General features: G+C 43.7%; 1 protein-coding gene across 3 annotated transcripts in view; it reads left to right on the top strand.

Annotated features, from left to right (window-relative positions):
• The window catches only part of gabbr1b (gamma-aminobutyric acid (GABA) B receptor, 1b), a gene marked incomplete at both ends in the record, with an annotated part of 103,948 nt that overhangs the window by 38,571 nt on the left and 40,377 nt on the right, over positions 1–25,000 (top strand). For all 3 annotated transcript variants that reach the window (XM_080859546.1, XM_080859548.1, XM_080859547.1), the window contains 3 exons: positions 12,840–12,974; positions 23,243–23,413; positions 23,735–23,836. In XM_080859546.1, coding sequence (XP_080715672.1) covers positions 12,840–12,974; positions 23,243–23,413; positions 23,735–23,836 — 408 coding nt within the window. The remainder of the gene's footprint in view (positions 1–12,839; positions 12,975–23,242; positions 23,414–23,734; positions 23,837–25,000) is intronic.

The raw sequence follows: 25,000 nt of genomic DNA, 5'->3' as shown, positions 1-25,000 counted from the left end.
ATTGAGCATAGCGTGCTGTGTATGCATTGTTATATGATTTGTGTAGTTTGTATTACTGGGGTATAACTGATATTGTAGTGTAATTGTGTTATGTGTAATATGTTGGATAGTGCTGTGTAATGTGTTGTGATGTGAGTGTGTGTAGGGATGGTAACGTGAGTGATGAGGAGTGAGAGTGCGATGGGGCGCTGAACACATAGCTCTGTTGTGTGCCGGGCCACTCTGTCACAACAGATGCCTTCTGTTCTTCTCCCCAAATTACTGTCTCTTTTTCCTGCTCTTTCTTCATCTTTCTTTCAGCTCACTTCATCCTTCTCCCACCTGTGTCCCATCTCCCCGCCTGAGATGCCAGCACACCCCCACACACTGTTACACTCAAAGGCTCACATCCACCTTCCTTCACACCCTCTCTTCCTCTCCCTCACACACACACACACACATACGCACACATACATAGCACACACACCTTCTACAGAGAGTAAATAGTTAACTGTGCTCTGACTGGCCAGTGTTGCTAAGAGCTTGGCTGCGATTGGCTGAAAGAGCTCTGCATTGGAACCCACTTCAAAGATTCGGGAGTAGGAGTGGAGATTGGAGGTGGAGGTTGGCATGACAACAGTTACCAGGACAACTGCAGTTCAAACAAACACATGACTCCACTGATTTCACTAAGAGAAAAAGAGAGAGAGAGGGAAAGCGGTATTATGGTCTTTAGTCTCATTTCATAAACACACAGATGGAGTCTGACGACAGGTCAAAATTCATTGCCCAGTGTAGGAATTTTACACTGAAACACAGTCTCTCTCTCTCTCTCTCTCTCTCTCACACTCACACTCACATTCACACAGAGAGAGAGAGAGCGTGATTCAGCTCTCTCACTGATTTCAGGTCAGAACCATGGACAGCAACCGAGAGCATGTGCGAGAGAGACTCGGGGAGTTAGACGGACTGAGTGTAATGCGGAGAAAGAAATGCTTGGGTCATCAGGAGGAAGCCCAAGCAGAATAATTCACACACGCACATACACCCTCTCTCTGCCTCTCTCTTTCTCTCTCACACACACACGCACGCACACACACACACACATGTACACACGCACACGGGTGCGCACACACACACACACACACACGTATGCACACATAACACACACACGCACACACACACACGCACACACACACACACACACACACACACACACACACACACACACACACACACACACACACACACACACACACACACGTACGCACACACAGTCATACACACAGACTCAGCCTCTAGTTCTCTGCAGAGGCCTTGGGGAGTTGAACACTCATGGAGATCGTGTCCAGTGTTCTGCAGCTCATTGGTAATTGGCTATGGGGCAGGAGAGAGGTAACTGGCTCCGAGGCAGATTACTGGGCAGTGATTGGCTGCAGGGAAGGCTGGAGCTTTGAGAGCAGAGGCTGTGTTTGATCTCATGCAGAGGACCTACGGACCCTCTTTCCCCAAGAGAGTGGCGTCCCAATCAATGAGATCCATCGCTTATGTGCTGCTGGACCATTTGCATTCGTGTTTGTGTGTGTATGTGCAGCTCTCTTTGTCTGTGTGTGTGTGTGTGTGAGAGTGTGTCTGCTTCCTCATTGATTTATTTGCCGAAAAGGACTGCAGGGATCTTTTGAAGTGTCACTTTCCTCCGGTGCCTTGGCAAAGCACCCACAAACCAAACGTAAAACTCTGATCCATCATCTGCCTCATCCATCAAGGCCCTCAGAGCAGCTGCGCTTTAAATACCCATCACTGCAGTATCCACTACCCCTTTCTCCACACTTATCACAGTCACTCGGCATTCGTCATCAGCTCAACATTAAACACCCTACACTAAACACTAGTCACAGCCACTTAACACTAAACACTAGTCACAGCCACCAAACACTAAACACTAGTCACAGCCACTCAACACTAAACACTACTCACAGCTGCTCTTTAAATACCCATCACTGCAGCATCCACTACCCCTCTCTCCACACTTATCACAGTCACTCTGCATTCGTCATGAGCTAAATACTAAACACTAGTCACAGCCACTACCCCGCAAACAGGGAACGTCCCCAGGACGTTAACAGGACATTCGCAAGGTCCCCAATCGTCCCCAATTGGTCCCCGCCACAACGTTCGCTAGAGGACGTTACCAGAACGTTTTTGACGTTCGTAGCAAGTCTACGTTTGGTCCTTCTGTGACGTTCGCATGAGTCTTAAATCGGACTTTTAGAGAACCTTAAAATTTGGTCTGTCAGCACACCTCCCCAGGACGTCATTTAAAAACGTCCCCGTAACCTTTACCTGCAGGTCCTCTGCGTGACGTTCGCATCAGCCTTAAAACGGACTATTAAGGAACGTTATAATTTGGTCACTCAGCACACGTACCCAGGACGTCATTTAAAAACATCCCCGTAACCTTTACCTGCAGGTCCTCTGCGTGACGTTCGCATGAGCCTTAAAACGGACTATTAAGGAACGTTATAATTTGGTCACTCAGCACACGTCCCCAGGACGTCATTTAAAAACGTCCCCATAACCTTTACCTGCAGGTCCTCTGCGTGACGTTCGCATGAGCCTTAAAACTGACTATTAAGGAACGTTATAATTTGGTCACTCAGCACACGTCCCCAGGACGTCATTTAAAAACGTCCCCGTAACCTTTACCTGCAGGTCCTCTGCGCGACGTCGCATGAGCCTTAAACGGACTATTAAGGAACGTTATAATTTGATCAGCACATGTCCCCAGGACGTCCTTTAAAAACGTCCCCGTAACCTTTACCTGCAGGTCCTCTGCGTGACTTTCGCATGAGCCTTAAAACGGACTATTAAGGAACGTTATAATTTGGTCACTCAGCACACGTCCCCAGGAAGTAATTTAAAAACGTCCCCATAACCTTTACCTGCAGGTCCTCTGCGTGACGTTCGCATGAGCCTTAAAACTGACTATTAAGGAACGTTATAATTTGGTCACTCAGCACACGTCCCCAGGACGTCATTTAAAAACGTCCCCGTAACCTTTACCTGCAGGTCCTCTGCGTGACGTTCGCATCAGCCTTAAAACGGACTATTAAGGAACGTTATAATTTGGTCACTCAGCATAAGTCCCCAGGAAGTCCTTTAAAAACGTCCCCGTAACCTTTACCTGTGGTCCTCTGCGGGACATTCGCATTTGGTCCTTCCAAAACGTCCCCTTGACGTCCTCTGATGGTCCTCTCTGAACCAGAAAAATGTTTTTCATTTGACCGACATTTTAATGAAAAGCCGGCCAAATATCTAACCTATTTCTGCTTCTAAATTAGCCTATTGAAGAAAACTGACCGCCTGCATAGCTTAAATAATAACATAATCAGGTAGTTTAGAATGTAACATGTTTATTTTCCTAAGTTTACAATGGGAAACAAAAACATTTATGTCTGATGCGCGTCAATAAGTGGCCTTTAAGCGCAACCTGCTGTGGCGTTAAAATGAGCGCCGCAACATGGTCATTGCTCTGTTCAATGAGTCAGGTATTCAGTGTTTGGAAAGTTCACTTTCTACATGAACTTGCTCAGTTCATTGTTCATAATTCAAAATTTTGAACTAAGTTCAAAGCTCCAATTTTCAATATGCTGCGAGTGCTATAATTTTTCAAAATCTCTGTCTGCAATACCGCTCGCGGCTCTTCGGCGCTCAGTAGGCCTATAATAAAAGGAAACGCGCAACACTGCAGGTATTACAGGACAGGTTCATCCTCGTCAGAAGGTTTACCCTCATCACTGTTGTTCAGTTCAGTTGGCCTCTGAAAAAAAGCTTTTAAGGCTAGTCTGCTTGGCCATGTTGGATCCTTCTCACTCAGTTCGCTCCTCGTTTGAAACCGAGGGTTTGCGCTTTATTTAAAATGCAGCATATGCGTGTTGTTAAATAACTTTTTTAACGGCAGATTAGGCTGTTCCTTTAAAACATAATAAGGGCAGTGCACGTTTGCTTTATAGGCCTAAATATTAGAATTGTTGTCAAATCCAGATTCTGCTTGCGAGACGGGATTTTTAAAGAAATTCCAATCAGACAATTTGACCGGTGAGCTCTTCGTTCTGTTACAGCATCTTTGAAGGCCTATGGAAAGCTCAATATGTTAAAGCTAGACACTTGGTCACCTTCCTATGTATGCATTGTATTGGAATCATGCAGACATTACATTTATAGCACAGATCAGTAAAGAAGCATTCATATTTATTTTATTTCATCATTCTTAGTTTGGCTAGTTATTCTGCCTCCCTGCCCGCACGTCCGTGATGTGCCATGGATGTTAATTTAAAAAGTAATCATTACGGAAAACCCTCAATGCGTAGTGACTGAGATTGCTACAATATGCTTTTCCTCAAACCCTCGGAAAAAAAGACTTTTGTTGGCTGTCTCACACTGTGATAAACCTGTTAAAGTGACACAATCGTAATCAGACAGTGTTAGGACAGTAGGTAGCGATCTCGTTTAGTAATAGGAAGGTTGACGGTTCAATTCCCATGCCCGTAATCGTGTGTGTCTGTGTATGTGTCTATGCATATCATATGAAATGTGTAAAATAAATGAACTTAAACTTGTGTGTGTGTAAGCAAAATGACGGCTCCGCGATCTATTATTATTTTATTTTCTTCATTTAGCTCAGCAAAAACGGTCGTGCCTGCTACGTCCGCGGTGCATCCTTGAATAACGTACCCAGGACGTCTAAAACACGTTTCCCAGATGTCACCACAATGCCCTCAGGACGTTCTTGCAACTTCCTGCAGAACGTCCCCAGGACCTATAGAAACACGTTCCCCAGACATAACCACAATGCCCTTGGGAGGTGCTTGCAACGTCCTGCATAACGTCCCCATGACCTATAGAAAACGTTTCCCAGTTGTCACCGCAACATCCTCGGGACGGTCTTGGAACGTCGTGCAAAACGTCCTAAAGTTGTCACGGGAACCATACACATTTACGTTTTTAGAACGTTCAGAGAGACCATTACAGGACGTCTAGGGGACGTCATTTTGCTTACAGGGTAAACACTTAACACTAGTCACAGCCACTCAACACTAAATACTAGTCCTAGCCACTCAACACTAAACACTAGTCCCAGCCACTTAACACTAAACACTAGTCAGAGCCACACTGTAAAAAAAAATCCGTAAAAAAACGGTAAATTACTGGCAGCTATGGCTGCCAAACAAAAACCGTAAAATTAAAGTAAAACATCCTAATTCAAATAAAGTGCAAAAACACTATATTTACAGATATTTCCATTTAAGGATTTGCAGAGAAACACTGTTATTTTATAGATTTTTCCTCAATTAATACAATCAAACACAATGAATAAAGTGGCAACCCTAACAGTTTAGCAGAGAAAAACTGTTATTTTACAGATTCTTCCTAATTTATTACGAGCAAACACCATTAATTAAGTCAGGATTCTTTAATTAAGATTAAACACCTTCAATAAAGTGGCAGTCCTTACAGTTTTGCAGAGAAAAACTGTTATTTTACAGATTTTTGTATCTATTATTAATATCGAACACTTTCAATAAAGTGAGAGTACTACAAGTAAGCAAAAAATGCTGTTATTTTACAGATTCTTCCTCATTTATTATGAGCAAACACCATTAATTAAGTCAGGATTCTTTAATTAAGATTGAACACCTTCAATAAAGTGGCAGCCCTAACAGTTTTGCAGATAAACACGGGTATTTTACAGATTTTCCCTCATTTATTACAATGAAACACCTTCAATTAAGTGACGGTACTTTATATTTAGCAGAGAAACTGTCATTTTACAGATTGTTCCTAAATTTTTATGATCAAACACATTCAATAAAGTGCTGAAACATGCTCAAGATTGTAAAATGATGGTTTTATTTTGGAAGACAAAAATAAAATCTCTAAAAGTACTGTATAAAATGGATTACAATTATTTCAAACATTGACTTGCAGGGTTTGTTTTTAGAGTTTATGCTTAAACAAAACAGATACATCTAGAAGTTTAAAATTAAGTCAAGTACAAAAGCATGGCACAAAAGGTAAATTAATTTGTACCAGAAGTCGACAGTGCAACATAGCTGTCATGGAACGTAGCGGTTCAAGGCCGGATTATACTCAGTTTTTAACGCAACACGTAACCACGTAAGATACACAAGAGCCCCTTGCACAGTTACATAACCCTCTTTAACGTGCTTAAGTGCGTCCCCCAAAATGTCTGCCTATCTTACAAAGCCACTCCGGCGCCACGCAGCTCGCAAAGACTGTGATTGGCCTGCTAACCGACGGACGGAGTGTCAGACGGAGAGTTTCGGGTGATGCAGAGTTTATTGATGGAGTACAGCCGGGGAACAGGACAAACATAAACAGAGTATACAAATCCACGAAAGGGTTAACAGACAGAGTTCTAACACAAAGAACAAGAACTAGGAACATGAACTAAAGGTCGCACAGAGTCTCAATCTGGCTACTGTGCGCAAGGGCAAAGAACAGAGGTACATGGCTACAAGCCGGACAAGACAGTCACATTACTCCCGGTGCCGTATGCACGCCACTCTGGATAATGCAGTCCTGAAAGTCTGGCGGCACCGAACTGGCTGACTCGGAAGCCAGCGGACAGGGAGCTTGCGGGGCTGGACGCCAACGGACAGAGAGCTTGCTGGGTTGGAAGCCAGCTGACAATGGGGTTGTAGTTGCCGGTGGCTGGGAGGCGGAATCCCAGGGACGTAGAGTGGGTCACAGAGCTAGAAGTCTCGGGCAAAGGTTTCGTCCTTGTAGCGACGAGACCAAACACTGAGTGAGGGGAGTGCAGGTTATATAGGGAGTGAATCAGGTGTGTGTGATCATGTGATTGGGGACCTGAATGCAGTGCAGCTGGGATGGTGAATGATACTGATGACATGCAGCTGAGAGTATGAGTGAGAGTGAAACAGGTGTATGTGCTTGTGTGATTGTGAACCTAATTGCAGTGAGTGAGCTGAAGGGGGCGTGGCCGGAGTGGAGCTCAGCAGGAACATGACAATAGCCTCTACCCACAACAGTTACAACATTTGACTTCATACTCACATAAACTACATGCAGTGAATCAGTCCATTGCAAAGTCATTTCCCCCTTGTCTCGTCTTTAGTGTTCTGCATTGCTCTGGGCCAGCCAGATCCAAGGTTAGGTCAGGTCAAAAGTAGTGGGACACCTGACCATCACACTTATATGAGTTTCACGCACATCTCATTCCAAAACTACTCTTTAACAGCTGCCTCTCTTCTAGGAAGTCTTTCCACAAGATTTTGAAGTGGGTCTGTTGGATTTAGTGCCCATTCAGCATTAGGGAATTTGGACAATGCTCTTGTGTGACTAGACCAGGCTTGCCGATGCCGTTAGAATGGGTCCCAAATATGTATAGTGGTGTTAAGTTCAGGGGTGGCTTGATTTTAGCCGAAACAAAGTGAGGTCTGTACAAAAATCTTTGAGTGTGGTGTGGTTTGAGCGACAATCTTGTTGCTTAATAGGCACCAATTCCCACAGACACTCCAAAATCTTGTGGATAAGTGGTTTGTGTGGAATGGAAACTACTTCCGGCTCAGGCAAGTCTTGTGTTGTACACGGTAAAAAGCAAAGGTGTATATCTATGGTTGAAAGGCCATCATCTAAGCTCTTCAATGACCCCTTGCTTATCAGGATAACCCAATCAGCCAGCAAGATACGCGAACCTGTAACTAATATCATAGGTTGACTGACCTGTCAGTCTGACACAATGCGCGCTCCCAAGACTATTTTACATCATATGTCCAAGGTTGCTATGGTAAACTGCTAAGTCTGTATGTGGAAAACATAAACTAATACTTTCCTTGAGTGGTCCACATGTGTGTCAATCATGACTGTAGACCAATGAGATGAAAAGATATCCGAGTGCACAACAGAGAAGGTGGGATGTAATCAGTAATTCACATGCATTTGTTTTGCCGTTTAGCCACGCAAGTTTTAGACAGTTCTATAACGAAATTCAGTTGTACAACGAAACACGGGGGTAACAGCAGCATTGAAAGAGCTTCAACCCTTGGATGACGAAAAGTTTGAAATACAGTCTGGTAGAATCAGAAAGCAGCAAAAGTCACGGAAGAGTATGGAGAGGTCACCGATTATTTATCTTCTAACTTTTGATTGGGATGAGATATCAGTGAGATATCTAGGGGGCACACAATTATATGACAAAACTGGCCATTTCAATTCATTTTCCCACTTACATCCACAGTAATCTAGATGTAAAAGGAAAAAGAATTAGGAAGCGCCTACATTTTGGGAAGGTTATCAACATCTTTCTAAAATTTGAGATAACATATATGGTACTCCAAAGGTATTTTATCATAGCTCGAGGGGTACTCTGTAACATCAAATTGAAATTTGCCACCATACTATGCTTAAGACTCAAAAGTAGGCCTTAACATTTGGGCATGGAATTTTAGGTAGAATTTGCCAAAAAACATCAAGGTTCTAACAGGTTTGCAAAAATGTTTATGCTGAATTTTTGAGGAATTAACTGTAAATTTACATAGAAACATGATACATTGTTAGTATGTACATTAACCTTTATATAATGAGCTGCATATTTAATTACAGATTATCAGTGTAATTTTATTTACATTTGCATGTATTTTAGAAAAATGGAAAAATTATGTATAAATAATACAGTTATTTTCTGTAAAAAAAAAAATAGAAATCCATGTAATTTGTCATTATTGGCATTATCCTTAAAATAGCAGTCGTGTTTTTAATTTATAGTTAACCTCCATTATTATACGTAGTTTTGTATACAATTTCACAAAACAGAAAACCACTGTAAAAATGTAGAGTTATTAACTGTAAAATTAGGTTGTTTTTTACAGTGCACTCAACACTTCAAATTAGTCACAGCCACTCAACACTAGTCACAGCCACTCAACACTAAACACTAAACACTTAACACTAGTCACAGCCACTCAACACTAAACACTAGTCCCAGCCACTCAACACTAAACACTAGTCCCAGCCACTCAACACTAAACACTAGTCACAGCCACTCAACACTAAACACTAGTCCCAGCCACTCAACACTAAACACTAGTCACAGCCACTCAACACTTAACATTAGTCACAGCCACTCAACACTAGTCACAGCCACTCAACACTAAACACTAGTCCCAGCCACTCAACACTAAACACTAGTCACAGCCACTCAACACTAAACACTAGTCACAGCCACTCAACACTAAACACTAGTCCCAGCCACTCAACACTCAACACTAGTCGCAGCCACTCATCGCCTGAGGGGACCCGCCTGATCCTGCTTCTCCCTCCAATCAAACCTTCAGCCTGTGTGTGCGTGTGTGTGTGTGTGTGTGTGTGTGTGTGTGTGTGTGTGTTTGTGTGTGTGTGCGTGTGTGTGTGAGAGGATATGTAAATTCGATTCTGTGTACGTGCTTGTCTTTGTGTGTGTCTGTAAACGGCTTTGTAAACATGTGTGTATTATATTGTGTATTATGAGTTTTATTGTTTTTGTGTGTGTGTGGGCGTGCACGTGAGTCTGTGTCTGTGTGTAGTTCTGCCTTTAACTTGATTGGCTGTTGACCTCAATATAAACAACCTTTAGCTTGAATTGTGGATTTCACCTTTAAGACTGCTGTATTTAGTAATGAGAGTGACTCTCAAATAGTGTTATAGTCATATAGCAGAGAGGACTGTCTGTCTGAATACTGGCTGCATAGGTAACTTTAGTCAGTACCATTTTTGAGTGTGATGGTAGCCCTCAATGATGCCTGTGCCCTGTAGTAAACGTTAAGGATGGAGACGAGTTTTGGGGTTTTGTCTACCAACTACTGAAGAAAGAGTTTTGGCTCAGATTACACAATAGACCTTCCAAAAATGAAACACTAGTCGCAGGAACCAAATACCACAGAGTCCCAGAGGAAATTTCCTCTCTGATACCCCTTCTGTCAGCACACACTGTCTGCTAGTGTGTGTTTGGGTGTGATGTCAGTGTTTAATGGTATGTAATAGTGTTTTTAGTGTCACGTGTGCTATTGGAGTGCCTTGTAGTTATTTAAGAGATGATTTTGGTTATATTAGTGACTATTTGGTTATTTTAGATATTAGTATGGCCATTTTAGAGATGATTTGGTTATTTTAGGTGCTATTTGCAGGTTAAAGAGTGTGCATGGACATTTGGGTAGTTGGACGATTCGTCACGCAGGTCTCAGCTGTAAGTGAGGGCTCTCTGTTCATGCCTGGCTTCCCTTAGGATTGAGAAGCAGAACAGACTGTGTGTGTGTGTGTGTGTGTGTGTGTGTGTGTGTGTGTGTGTGTGTGTGTGTGTGTGTGTGTGTGCTGTGTGGTCTTTGTGGTCTGTGCAGTGTGTGTGTAGTGGAAAGGGCAGGAGCAGAGAGCCCAGAGTGGGACAGAATGGAGCTGACAAACCCCCAGAGAGTCTGCAGAGAAAGACTACACACACACACATTCTCTCTCTCTCCCACCCCCTCTCTCTCTCTCCCCAACCCTCTCTCTCTCTCTCCCTCCCTCTCTCTCTCTCCCTCTCTCTCTCCCCCCCCCCTCCCTCAACACACACACAGAGCAGAGAAATGGGGGTTTGAGGGAGATTGGGTGCAAGAGTGAGAAAGAGACAGAGGGGGGTGGAGAAAAAGAGTGGTGGAGGTAGAGCGAGGCGAAGCCATGTGTGAAAGCTTGTTGGGTTGAGTTTGTTGTTTAAAACAGCATAGAAAGTGGCTGCTGTGGCTCAGACAGATTAATTTATTTCCACTGACATGCCTGTGCCTTTGTGTGGCACTAAAGACGTTTTATTCGTCCTAAGTGAGCACTAGTTCCCTGCCTGGTGCTTCTCTTTTGAGATTGAAATGATTTAGAGATGAGCGTCTGTGTGTGATGAGCTTTCAGGTCAGGTCGCCTGAGGGGACCCGCCTGATCCTGCTTCTCCCTCCAATCAAACCTTCAGTCTGTGTGTGCGTGTGTGTGTGTGTGTGTGTGTTTGTGTGTGTGTGTATGTGTTTGCGTGTGTGTGTGTGTGAGAGGATATGTAAATTCGATTCTGTGTACCTGCTTGTCTTTGTGTGTGTCTGTAAACGGCTTTGTAAACATGTGTGTATTATATTGTGTATTATGAGTTTTCTTGTTTCTGTGTGTGTGTGGGCGTGCACGTGAGTCTGTGTCTGTGTGCAGTTCTGCCTTTAACTTGATTGGCTGTTGACCTCAAATATAAACAACCTTTAGCTTGAATTGCGGATTTCACCTTTAAGACTGACTGCTGTATTTAGTAATGAGAGTGACTCTCAAATAGTGTTATAGTCATATAGCAGAGAGGACTGTCTGTCTGAATACTGGCTGCATAGGTAACTTTACTCAGTACCCTTTTTGAGTGTGATGGTAGCCCTTAATGATGCCTGAGCCCTGTAGTAAACGTTAAGGATGGAGACGAGTTTTGGGGTTTTGTCTACCAAATACTGAAGAAAGAGTGTTGGCTCAGAGTACACAATAGACCTTCCAAAAATGCCCACTGGCGTTCTTCCACGTACAACACAATACTCTGGAACGTCAATCATGGCCACCGCAAAGCTTGTGGTGCTTCTTCGTTACAGAATGCTGTTGTTGATCGTTTTCATTATTGACCTTTGTGTCAGCGCTACCCCTTGCTGTCCCCTTGTCCCATCTGGGCACTACAGAGTTCTGTGGCCTGTGATCAATGGGCAGTTCTCCTGACTGTGATCGGTAAATGAGCTATTGATCAGGAGTGGACTGAGAGTGTAAGATGGATGGGCAGAGGAGGAGCTGCTGACCGCTCAGACACCACAGAGGAACATGCCTCCAGGACCTTGTCTCCGCTCTTTACCCCTGTCTAAAAGTGTGTGTGTGTGTGTTTGTTTCTCTGTGTGTGTGTGTGTGTGTGTGTGTGTGTGTTCCTGCGGTACTGTAAATGGACAGCCTGCCCTATCCTGAGAGTCTGTGGTGTGTGTGTGTGTGTGTGTGTGTGTGTGTGTGTGTGTGTGTGTGTGTGTGTGTGTGTGTGTGTGTGTGTGATTGTGTGTGTTTGTCTATTCCTACATTCTAAAGGACAGACAGCGTGCCCTTGTCTGAGCCTTTGTGTGTGTGTGTGTGTGTGTGTGTGTGTGTGTGTGTGTGTACACGTTCACTCCTGAGGACAAACGCCATGCCCTTTTCAGTTTGTTGTTTTGTGTGTGTGTGTGTGTGTGTGTGTGTGTGTGTGTGTGTGAGTGTGAGTGTGAGTGTCCTTGTCTGAGTACTTGCCACTGCTGATGCCTTTTTCTGTGTGTCTGAGAAGTGATTTAGTTTGAAATCATCCCCAGTGCTGGCTGGCTGTACTGACTCTGGATTTATATATGTGGATATATGTCATGAACATTTCTCTCTCTCTGTCTCCCTCTCTCTCTCTGTCTCCCTCTCCCTCGCTCTCTCTCTCTCTGTTTATAATCTTGTTTGTTACAGTCCACAGTACATCCTATGGGCAGGCCTGATGAAGCAGCATCTCCATATAGACAAGTCTGAACCAGTGTGTTGTCCCTGATTATGATTGCATACTCACATTTCCTTCTCTCTGTTGTTCTCCCTCTCTCCCTCCCCAATCTCTCCTGCTCTCTGTCTCTCTTCTCTCTCTCTCTCTCTCTCTGTATCTCTTCTCTCTCTTTCCTCTCTATCTATCTGTCTCTTTCTCTATCTACCTGTCTCTCTTTCTCTCTCTTTATCCCTTTCTCTATCCCTTTCTCACACTCTCTCTCTCTCCCTCTCTCTCTCTATCTCTTTCTCTCTTTCTCTGTCTCTCTCCCTCTCAGTGTGATCCAGGCGAGGCCACTAAGCTGCTGTATGACCTGCTCTACTCTGAGCCCATAAAGATCGTCCTCATGCCCGGCTGCAGCTCCGTCTCTACGCTGGTCGCTGAGGCAGCGCGCATGTGGAACCTCATAGTGGTGAGTCCTTGTGTGTGTGTGTGTGTGTGTGTGTGTGTGGCGTTCGGTGTGTATTTCACCTATCTATGCAGGAGCATATGTCACAACAAGACCATTTACATTTCCCCAACATGATAGAGGTAAGAGGAGCGACATCATTTTGAAGGGTACAGGCTGTCTCCAGACAAGGACTTCCACAACAAACAAATCATACATGACTCTGTGAAGTTAGGTGAAAATTCACTCTCAAGTTTGCCTCGGACTTGTTGTGTATTAGTATCTTTTTATTCAATATACAGTGGGGAAAATAAGTATTTGAACCCCTTGCGATTTCACAAGTTTGGCCACTGCAAAGAAATGTGTGATCTATAATTGTAATGGTAGGTGTATATTAACAGTGAGAAACAGAATGTCAACAAAAAAATCCAGAAAAATGTATTTTATAACATTTATGACTTTATTTGCATTTGATGCAAAAAATAAGTATTTGAACCCCCAAAACTGACTGACAAAAATGACTTAGTACTTGGTGGAATAACCCTTATTGGCAAGCACAGACGTCAGACGTTTCTTGTAGTTGGTCACCAGGTTTACAAACATCTCAGGAGGGATTTTGGTCCACTCCTCTTTCCAGATCCTCTCCAAATCTTTAAGGTTGTGTTTTCAATGGGAGGGAATGAGGGAATGAGGTTCAAGCCCAATATTCCACGTTACATGGCCCCACCCATAGTCCCCTTGATGCGGTGGAGTCGTCCTGTACCCTTGGCAGAGAAACAGCCCCAAAGCATAATGTTTCCACCTCCATGCTTGATGGTGGGTATGATGTACTCTCGGGGTCATATTTAGCTTCCTTGACCAGGGGGACCTTGCGAGTGCTGCAGTACTTAAAAAAATTACGGCGTGGTGTGTTGCCAATGGTTTTCTTGGTGACTCTGGTCCCAGCTGCCTTGAGATCATTCACAAGCTCCCCCTGTGTAGTTCTGGGGTTATTCTGCACCTTTCGAATGATCACTGATTCCGCACGAGGGGATATCTTGCATGGAGCCCCAGACCTAGAGCGGGTGACAGTTGTTTGGTGTTGCTTCCATTTATGAATAATCGCACCAATAGTTATCTGCTTCTCACCAAGCTGCTTGCCGGTGGTTTTGTAGCCCATTCCAGCCTTGTGCAGGTCTACAATCTTATCTCTGACGTCCTTGGACAGCTCTTTGGTCTTGCCCATGGTGGTGAGGTTGAAGGTGTGAAGTATGATTCTTTGGACAGGTTTCTTTTATACAGGTCACCAGTTGAGATCAGGTATACCTTGTTAGACCTAATGAGGACTAATCTGTGTGCTTTTTGGGCACATAACTGGCCATTGGGAGCCAGAATTCTTGCTGTTTGCTTGGGGGTTCAAATACTTATTTTTTGCATCAAATGCAAATAAAGTCATAAATCTTATAAAATGCAGTTTTCTGGATTTTTTTGTTGATATTCTGTTTCTCACTGTTAAAATACACCTACCATTAAAATTCTAGATCACACATTTCTTTGCAAGTGGCCAAACTTGCGAAGTCGGCAGGGGTTCAAATACTTATTTTCCCCACTGTACGTATCAGGCTCAATCATGTCTTGACAAGAGAGAGGCATGGAGGAAGAGAGAGAGAGCCCGGACTCACTCCCAGACTGCAGCAGACGAGAGGAAAGCAAAGTTAAACACAACACACAAGGTTTATATAGGTTGAAGTTAGAGTTTCTCTGACGCCAAAGCAATATGTCAGCAGAGATAACCACATGGTGGGTCTCTCACGTCGGCGGTCATCTTGCTATGCTTTTTGCAACGTAATGCATCAGCAAGGCAGAAAAGAAGGACTACTAGTACTTCTTATCAGCCCTGGCTTACGTACACACAGAAGGTACACTTTTAAGCACACATACAGAGTAATAGACGTCAGCACTTCAGAATCAAAGACATACAGAGACAGGAACGTCATGTTTCAGCTCACAAAGGCATATGATTGATTGAAGTCAACACTTTCACATTTCTCTATCAAGTCAACAAGATCCCCAGTGTAATGTTAGGTGTAATCTTTGATCTTAGGTGTGGATACTGTACATGTATGGGAATTATTCTCCACAGCCCACAAATGCATTTTAATGAAATAAATGAAACAAAAAAGCCCAGTGAGACCCAACCACCTGGTTAGCCATATATCGTGACATACACACACTTCAGGACCCTACCATCTGGTTAGCCATATATCGTGACATACACACACTTCAGGAACTGGACATTGGTCAGATGTTTGTGTGACTTAGGCTTAAAGGTCAGGCGGATTGAGGGTGGAAAAACAGAACAAGATTTGAAAAACAGCCAACTACAGGTCAGATTTAGTATGGCAGTGGTCTTTCAGCATTGTAGCCTAACTAACCTAATTGGTGATGATTTTATAGCCTACGAGCAATATGCTTCGCAATGCTGTGCATTTGAGCAATCGCATTAATTCAGTGCCTAAGGTGGGGACAAGCTGGCACTTCTTGATAAGTTAGTGATATTTTCAGGCACCATAAACACACACACACACATACACACACACACACACACACACACACACACACACACACACATTGACACTATATCCACGAATACAGTAATGACAAAGAAGTCATTATTGGAAACACTTTGTAGTGTTTGTTTCGTTCTCCGCTGAAGTGCTCCCACTTTCCTTTTGGCTGAAATTCGTTCACTCCATTTTTCATTAGTTCTATTTTGGTGCCTTGAGAGCTTCTGGTGCACATGAGCTTTCTGACCCAAATATCCCCCTAGTGGTCCCAAAAACTCCAAGACACACTGATTTATACTTACACAAACATACATAAAGATGCACGCACACACGCGCACACGCACACGCACACACACAGGCACGCACTCACGCACACACACACACACACACACACACACACACACACACACACACACACACACACACACACACACACACACACACACACACACACACACAATTGTGCATGTACTGTATACTCACATCCACAAACATTTGAACTCACTTTTTATGTCCTTTTCCCCTGCAACTTTATATAAGGCAAATTATGTTTAATTTAAATCTGCACTCACATATGCCCGCATCCCCATGCAAAGTAAGGCAGGCAACATAAGGTATTGAGCCACCGATTCAGTGATATTCCAAGTCAAATAGTTTGGAGAATATCATATTGATTAAATAGCTTGTTGATGAGCTAAGTATAGCTGATATATTTCATAGATATACATTATACTGTATAGATAAAGATAATTAAGCACATCTCTGTGTTTTCATGCAACATGGATGCATTATCAGGTCATAAGTGTGAGAGTGTGTATATGTGATTGTTCATGACCGCTTGTGTGTAAAACGGTCGGCCGTTTGTCTGTACCTCTGCATTGGACTACCCAAAAGGTCCACTGGCCTTTTGCTATCTGTGTGTGTGCCTGTGTGTGCAAGTGACATTTTATCTGTGTGTGTGTAGCAGATAAAAACAACGCGGGACAGATATCATATTTTCATTCACTCAGTCCTCCATAACGATAAAATCGTGGCAACATCGTAATGACAAACGATGTTCAATGGCTTCACGCAGACAATAAACAATCCTGAGAGAAAGTATAGGACATCAATGGGGCAAGCGCTCCCTCTGATATCAATGTAGTGAACGAAGGCGGAGAAGCCCCCCCTCCCCCCATGGCACACACACACACACACACACACACACACACACACACACCCTCCCCCCATGCCCTTCTCAAACACGTTAATCCAATAGTTCCTATTCCCACTGGAGCCGTGTCAGAGGATTGTAAATGTTACTAGGCCACCCGGGGATAGATTTAACGATTCAACTTTAACGTTTACCTTCCATTCCCAAATTACACCATAACAGCATAATAGTGATAAATGAATGTCCTTCAGTGTGGGTGGGAATTACATATGTTATTGTTCATGACTGCTTGTGTGCATGTGTGTGCGGAGATGTGTAACTGTGCGTTGATGTGTGTGTGTGTGTGTGTGTGTGTGTGTGTGTGTGTGTGTGTGTGTGTGTGTGTGTGTGTGTGTGTGTGTGTGTGTGTGTGTGTGTGTGTGTGTGTGTGTGTGCGCGTGGGCGTATGTGTGTGTACATGTGTGAGTGTGATTGTATGTGTGACTGTCTGTGTGTGTGTGTGTGTCTGTTGTGTGTGTGTGTGTGTGTGTGTTAATCTGTATGTGTCTGTCGATCTGTGTGTGTGTGTGTGTGTGTGTGTGTGTGTGTGTGTGTGTGTGTGTGTCGATCTGTGTGTGTGTGTGTGTGTGTGTGTGTGTGTGTGTGTGTGTGTGTGTGTGGATCTGTGTGTGTGTGTGTGTGTGTGTGTGTGTGTGTGTGTGTGTGTGTGTGTGTGTGTGTTTGGATCTGTATATTCCTGCTCTTGCTCCTCTCTCTTTTTAATAAGTCCCTTTCAGTTTCTGGCTCTGTAGATGTAAATTGAAAGTCTCTGAGGACATGAAATCATCAAAGAGGTGATCCTCTCTTTCCGCTTGCCTTTTTTCTCTGCTTTGGTTTTTCCCGTAAGCTGACTGCTACTTGAAAAGGTGGGATGAATCCCTTCCTCTCACTCTCTCTTTCTCTCTCTCTCTCTTTCTCTCTTCCTCTGTTGTTCTGTCTCTGTTGACTCTTTTCCTCTCACACTTTCCTCTCTTCCTTCCTCTCCCTGTCTTGCGTCTCTCTCACTTACCTCTCTTCCTTCCTCTCCCTGTCTTGCGTCTCTCTCTCACTTACCTCTCTTCCTTCCTCTCCCTGTCTTGCGTCTCTCTCACTTTCTTCGCATCCATTCTCTTAGTGTATGGTATGAGTGACCTGATGTATGATAACCCAGAGGAGTGTGAACCCAGAGGAGTTCTCTCTGTTTCTGACGAATGGTCATGGTGAAGCTGCACCCATTCACCATAGTATTTTACTCTGCATTATAAATAAGGCAGGTTGGGGGGCAGTGTTGTTTGACAGCCCTTCTAATTGTAGTCTCTAGACAACAAAATTCAAATATTTTAGTTTAGTTGTAGTCAATAATGACTCACTGCATTGTACTTTTAGTCATGGGCTTGTTTTGATTCAAAATTCAAGGCAGTAAATCTATTGAATGTCCGGTTATCATATTAGGAGACAATGTAGGCAAAAATACATTGTTTACTTTCAGAAACCAAAACATCAAGTAAATAAAAGGTGTCTTTATGAATAAAACCAAAAATTGCCTTTATGTAAATGCTGGACCACTGTATGTAGTCAATTTACAGAGTAAACTAATGAGAAACAGAATGCACTGGGCTGATGGGAGCAAAGCCGCGTGGGCACACGCCATGAAGAGCACCTGAACTTCAAAATGTCACGCACATCTAGCCTCTGCTTCATTAAGTAATCCAACTGGAAACAACATCCTGCATTTAGCTAGCCTGGGATAATTAAAGTTAATTACTCACCAGTCAAAATGTCAATAATGCTCTTACAAAACGTAGTTATAGCTTAGGCTATTCCTAAACAAGACATTTATGTTTAACATTTATGTTTAACCTATTACAGTGACAGCCTACAGTACTCTGAAGTGACGACTGAATCAGCCGCCAACCTCTCATTGAGGCCAAGCATGCAGGAGGAGCTGTGGTGGCAGTGTGGCAGCGCCCCATGGTTACGGGGGTTTAACTATGGCAATAGCTTATTTATGTCTTCAGTAAGCTGCACCCCGACAAGGTTGCACTGGCTATAAAAACACGTGTTCTCTGCCCGTGTCAAGCATGACAACAGCATAGGGCTTCTCTCGGCAGAACTGAATTAGGACGGCACTGCAAAGTTGTCTGGCGGAGGAGTGAGTAGTTGGGTTCCCAACTTTTTAATGCAAATTTTGACCGTTCAAATAGTAAATCCTGAGTGGAAACGCTTGAAATTTGCATAAAATCTTGTGTCAAAAAGGCAGTCGAGGCACTAGAGGGGGGTGGATTAACTCCATATTCTTAGACGGTATAATGCACCTAAGGTTGATGGAAATGGGTTTATTCGCATATATTTGCATTTGTTGCAATTTCACTACGTGATTCCATTAACGTTGCCCTGACAATCTTACGTTTTGATCCCACAGCTGTTCACAACTCCTCCCTTGATTAGGAGGAGTTGCTCCCTTATTTGCCTAACAAGGCAGACGGAAACACGGATAGACTCACATTTTATCACATCACACTCACATACTTTAGATGAAGTTTCATGAATGTGCTTAAAATATTCCAACAAGTTGGATGGAAACCCAGCATTCTCGGGAAAAAGTAGCAGACTTACTTAACATCTTTGTTTTCAAATACATCATCAGCGTCACATCTTAGTCAGAACATTTTTCCTCAACTTTTTCATTGACAAAATGAACACTGTTAGATGGGAGGGACGTAAGCAGCTTGTGAGTGTGTGTCTTTGAGTAATAATGATCAGTTTGAGTAGAGTCTAGTTTTTTTGTAGAAAAGGAGTGGGATTTTTGGTTGTGGGACATTTTTGTAATGACTGTGTCTTGTCTTGTGTCATGAATAATGGACAGTGTAATTATTCTTACCTTGAGGTCTGTAGATAATGCGAGTCAGGTTGGGAGAAAGGGTCAAGAGAAAGAAATTCTGGTCACCCTGTGCTTCTTTCCCCCAGTCCAAGCTTCAACAAGCTTATCTTTCCAGAGTGCCCTAAATTCATCAAAGGCCACACATTGACTAAAATCTCTGAAAATGAGTTTTGTGATTTTGAAGTGGGACTTTCATCACGTCTAGTGCTTAAATTTGGGATCTATAACCAACGTTATGTAACCAAACTGGAAGTTGTTGCAGGATGGGTGAAGGTCATTCATCTGTTTGCCAAAAATAGAGAAACCAGTTTAAGTAGTAAAACTAATGGCGCAGTGCAAGGGGCTGACGACTGAACAGCAGACATGTACAATTACAGCTGCCAGGACAGTAATGGAGAGGGTGGGGCTTCCTGTCCTTTCAACACGTCTGAGGAGAAAATGACAGAGACAAGCGACAAGATATTTGATGAAAGCAGTAATACAATTGCTAGAGGTGATATGGCAGGTGAAAGTAGCTTTTCTGAGTTGAGTGTTGGCTCTCAGAGTTGATGTATGCATCAGAAGGAGGGTGCTGACATTCTCAGATTTGCATATTTATAAATGTTAAGGGGTTATCTGAAGCTCAGCAGGAGCATTGTGGTCCTGCACCGTACTTGAGACTGAATCCCCACAATAGTTGGACCTTAGGTCAGTTTTCAGTCCCTCTCTCCATCTCTCATTTCCTCCTCTCATCCTCTCTCCCTCTTTCTCCCTCTCTTTCTCTCTCCTTCTCTCTCCATCTCTCTTTTTCTGACCTCCTGTCTCATTTTAACTATCCTATCCAATACAAGCTAGAAAGGTCGCATTTTTTTTTAAAAATTAATCATAGTCAAGGGGCACATGTGTTAGATTTCCAGAAGGTAATTGAAAAAAAATCAATATCGAAGAACTGAGGGGATCTTTATGGAGAAATAATATTTTTATCGACAAACCCTTTAACTCAACTCTGTCCATAAATGAGTAATAATGAAGGCAATGAAATGGTCACTACCTGTGTGGATTTATGGAGACAGTCCTTTCAAACATAGGTGGCATTTGTTTATGTCTTTATGTTTGTGGCAGGTTGGAGTAAGGGCAGTAAAAAGAGCTCCATGAAATAACCAAACACTAATCAAGCAGTTGATCTTCGAGGGAATGCACTGTGACCTTAAAGCAGCAATAAGTAGTTCTGTTCAAAAATTAGCGAGCTAACTACCTAAAAGGCATCCAAAACTTTGCAAAACACCACCAACAGCCCAGTTGGCACTAACAAAAGCTTGCCAACACCCTGACTGGTGTCTTTTGGCAGTATAGCTGGCAATGTCATGCTGTGAAAGCTTTTCTTCCATTTTTGAAGGGTGTCCCAGCCCAAAACACAGAACTACATTGAGCATATCCTGGAAAGCTAGTGGGAAAGACACAGGTCTTTATCTATCCTTCACATGACCATATGCTATCAAAATTAATTTGAGGATGCTACCAGAACTAGTTTTGGTGAAATAACAGAATGAGCTCTAATCTCTAGTAAAATCTCTAGAGATAGAATTGACATAGAAATGATACAAGATCTTTCACATAAATGAAAAATAGGGGCCATTTTATGGACAAATGTTCATGAAGTTAAAAAGCAAAAGCTATGGCTTTAAGCACGTGATAAACAGTTCTTGCACTGAACACATGTTAAGGTTTTACTGTGAACATAATCTTAATGTTTTGAGACATTGTATTACCCTTTGAAGTCTCTGAGATCTTATTAGGGTGCTCCGCACAATTGCTTTCAGCCTTGTCAAGGACATTTGCATTTAAATATGGCTTTGCGAAGTGCCATACAAATAATAAAAAAATCTTGAAACAGCCTTTTATGGTCTTTCAGTCCTGTCATTATGGCCAGTCGCGGCATCAGTACACTCATAATGTCACAAATGACATAACCCTTTCAGAACTGACTTTGAAGGACGAAATCATAGAACATCATCAAGCCTTAGCCGTGCCCACAGCCGTGCCCACAGCAGTGCCCACAGGACATCAAGGACATACTGAGGCCCTCAGAGGAACTGCATTGGCTGACCCACTTGGAGTAAAGGCAGAGGGGGTGCTGGTCTGATCGCGCTTTCAAAGGGCTGGACAGATGGAAGCCCCCTCCATGTGATCACTCTCTCAGTTCAGGGGGGGGGGAATGCAGACGATTCATTCACACCTTGCAATCTGAGTCAAGGAAGCTAACAGACCATGGCAAATAGATGTAAAGAAACAGTTTTGTTTTTTTTCAATGATAAACCTTCATTTGAACACAAAGCGCATCACGTTATAGGACACAGTTTTCAAACACGTTACAACATTCCAGTCCAGTCTAGTCTGCAGTGACTGCAGATGAAAAGTCAGAGGCTCGGCTCAGAAAGCAGATGATTGCGTCCAGGAGGGCACCCTGGAATAAATTGCCTTCCAAAGGCATTTTCTCTATTTCTTTGGGCTGTCAGGATGGGAGAGAGGAGCTGCTGGCCCGTTCTCAATGAGAGTCACTGGACTGTGACTCCCACTGAGCCTCTAGAGTGACCTGAGCGATATGAGAGGCCAGTGACCGGTATAATCACTCTGCAGCTGTTACAGACTCCTGTCTAATGTGACAGATACATGGCTGGCAAGGGTTTTAGTAAGCCACCATTACCCTGGGTATTGGTACACAACCATTAACTGGTTCTTTTGAGGGAGGGGAAATAGCGGCAGTGTTTGGGCCACGTGCACAAAATGAGGACACAGCACCTGGACACAAATGTAAGAAAAAATAAATGTTGCTCATTGGTAGGAGTTTATAATAATATTCGATAGTTCCTGTAGTATAATAATAATAACATTCAGAGTTTGCATAAAATTATAGTCTTAATTTAAAACGATGCAATGAAAGCAGGGAAAACGCTCTTTTTAGAAGAAAAAAACACAACAATCACTGTACTGGTTTATTCATCTCCGGACATGCCAAGCACTCCAGCGCTTTCAATCCACAATCACACTCGGGGGAATCCCTGCTGCCATCTAGTTGTGCTCTCTCATTGGACACAGCAGCCACTCGAGTCCGCAGTGTGACTGGAGGGGATGAGTCTACTACAGTGGACACTCCAATGACCCGTGCATCCTGACATGGTTCTCTGCCTGCGAGTGAGACCTCCAGTATACATACAGTATATGCGCTATACATACAAAGCGATGGCGTTTGAATGGCGTTTGTTGAATTTTATTTATTGCCAAGCAGAAAGGATCATATATATTAGAGTGTCCTTGAACACACCCACGGGGCAGTTCATTGTTTTTACATATAAATCCATGGTGAAACCTTTCAAAGCCTATGAAGCCTTGGGGGCCCTTGTGTTATGCTGATAATGATGAGTTCACAGTCATTTCCACATTTTTTGTTGAGATTATTTTTCTGACTGCAGGATATTTAATTGTGGTTTAACTGTTCTGTGCTTTGATTGTTAAGTGTTGTATGTATGTACTAAATATTTTATAAACGACTATGAAATCCATATATACTATCTCTCTTCCTGTCCCCTTCTCTCTCTCTCTCTCTCTCCCTCTCTCGCTCTCTCTCTCTCTCTCTCCCCCTCTATCTCTCTCTTTCTCTCTCTATACCTCTCTGTCCTTCTCTGTCCCTCTCTCTCGCTTTCTCTCTCTCTCTCAGCTGTCCTATGGCTCCAGCTCTCCAGCTCTCTCTAACCGCCAGCGCTTCCCCACCTTCTTCCGCACCCACCCGTCTGCCACGCTGCATAACCCCACCCGCGTGCAGCTCTTCCAGAAGTGGAAATGGACCAAGATCGCTACCATCCAGCAGACCACCGAGGTCTTCACATCGGTGCGTCTTCACAGCTAACATGGAAAGACCACACACACACACACCCACAAAGACAGACTCTCCAGGATACACACTGTTAACACACACACACACACACACTTGCATACCTACTCACAAACAGTGTTCCTGTCTATGAATTCTACCTGTTTTGAGTGTGCACCCTATTGCATGTATGTGTGCTGCCTTCTGGTTTTTGTTAGTATGTCTTTGATCCCATTTCTAAAACCTTATATCTATACCCCCCCCCCCCTTCTCTCTCTCTCTGTTTCTCTCTCGCTCTCCCCTTCTCTCTCTATCTCTCTCTCGCTCGCTCTCTCCCAGACTCTGGATGATCTGGAGGAGCGTACGAAGGAAGCTGGGATTGAGATCAGTGTGAGGCAGAGCTTCCTCACTGATCCCGCCGTCGCTGTCAAGAACCTCAAGGTGCGCAACCCGTACTGTAACTATGGCAACGGTCCCCTGTGCCCCGGGGGATCAGATTCCGCCTGCCTTAACCAGAAAAACACATCTTCTCCCCTCTGTCTTTCGCACTTTCTCTCTCTCTCCCTCTCTTTCTCTCTGTCATCATTAGTTCAGTGTTCAAGCAGTGCCCTGTCATGTTGCACTTCCTGAAACAGACACAGATGCTCTCTCTCTCTCTCACACACACACACACACACACACACACGCACACACACACACACACACACACACACACACACACACAAACACACATGTGGGTAGTTCCTGGAGGTTGTGTTTTTATTTTGAGGATGATGTACTTTAATTGGGTGGCAAGCCGGTTTCCTTGCCTGGCTCTCAGCCAGTCTAGCTTTTCTCTCCCTTGTCTCTGATGTTGTGTGTCTGTGTGTGTCTGTGTGTGTTTGTGTGTGTGTGTGTGTCTGTGTGTGTCTATGTGTTTGTGTTTGTGTGTGTCTATGTGTTTGTGTTTGTGTGTGTCTGTGTCAGTATGTGTGTGTTTGTGTGAGTGGGTATGTGTTTGTGTGTGTCTGTGTGTGTCTGTGTGTGTATGTGTGTGTTTGTGTGAGTGGGTGTGTGTGTCTGTGTGTGTCTGTGTGTGAATGTGTGAGTGTGTGTGGGTGTGTGTATTTGTGTGTGTCTGTGTGTGTCTGTGTGTGTATGTGTGTGTTTGTGTGTGTTTGTGTGAGTGGGTGTGGGTGTGTGTGTTTGTGTGTGTCTGTGTGTGTCTGTGTGTGTATGTGTGTGTTTGTGTGAGTGGGTGTTGGTGTGTGTGTTTGAGTGTCTGTGTGTGTCTGAGTGTGTGTGTGAGTGTGTGTGTGTGTGTGTGTGTGTGTGTGTGTGTGTGTGTCTGTGTGTGTGTGTGTGTCTGTGTGTGTGTGTGTGTGTGTGTGGGTTTGTGTGTGTTTGTGTGTGTGTGTGTGTGTGTGTGTGTGTGTGAGTGTGTGTGTGTGTTAGTGTGTGTGGGTGTGTGCTGGCATCTGTGCCCTTTGCTCTGTTTGTGCGAGAGAGGGGTTCTGCTGTGGGTAGATAAATTGGGCATTGCAGGGGGAACCATGGCAACCCTGAGTATACCTTAGGAGAGGCAGAGATGAGATGGTAGGAGAAGAGAGGAGAAGGGAGGATAAA

The sequence above is a fragment of the Sprattus sprattus genome, assembly GCF_963457725.1.
Source record: "Sprattus sprattus genome assembly, chromosome: 20".
NCBI lineage: Eukaryota > Metazoa > Chordata > Actinopteri > Clupeiformes > Clupeidae > Sprattus > Sprattus sprattus.
This window is presented reverse-complemented; position numbering and strand designations above follow the sequence as displayed.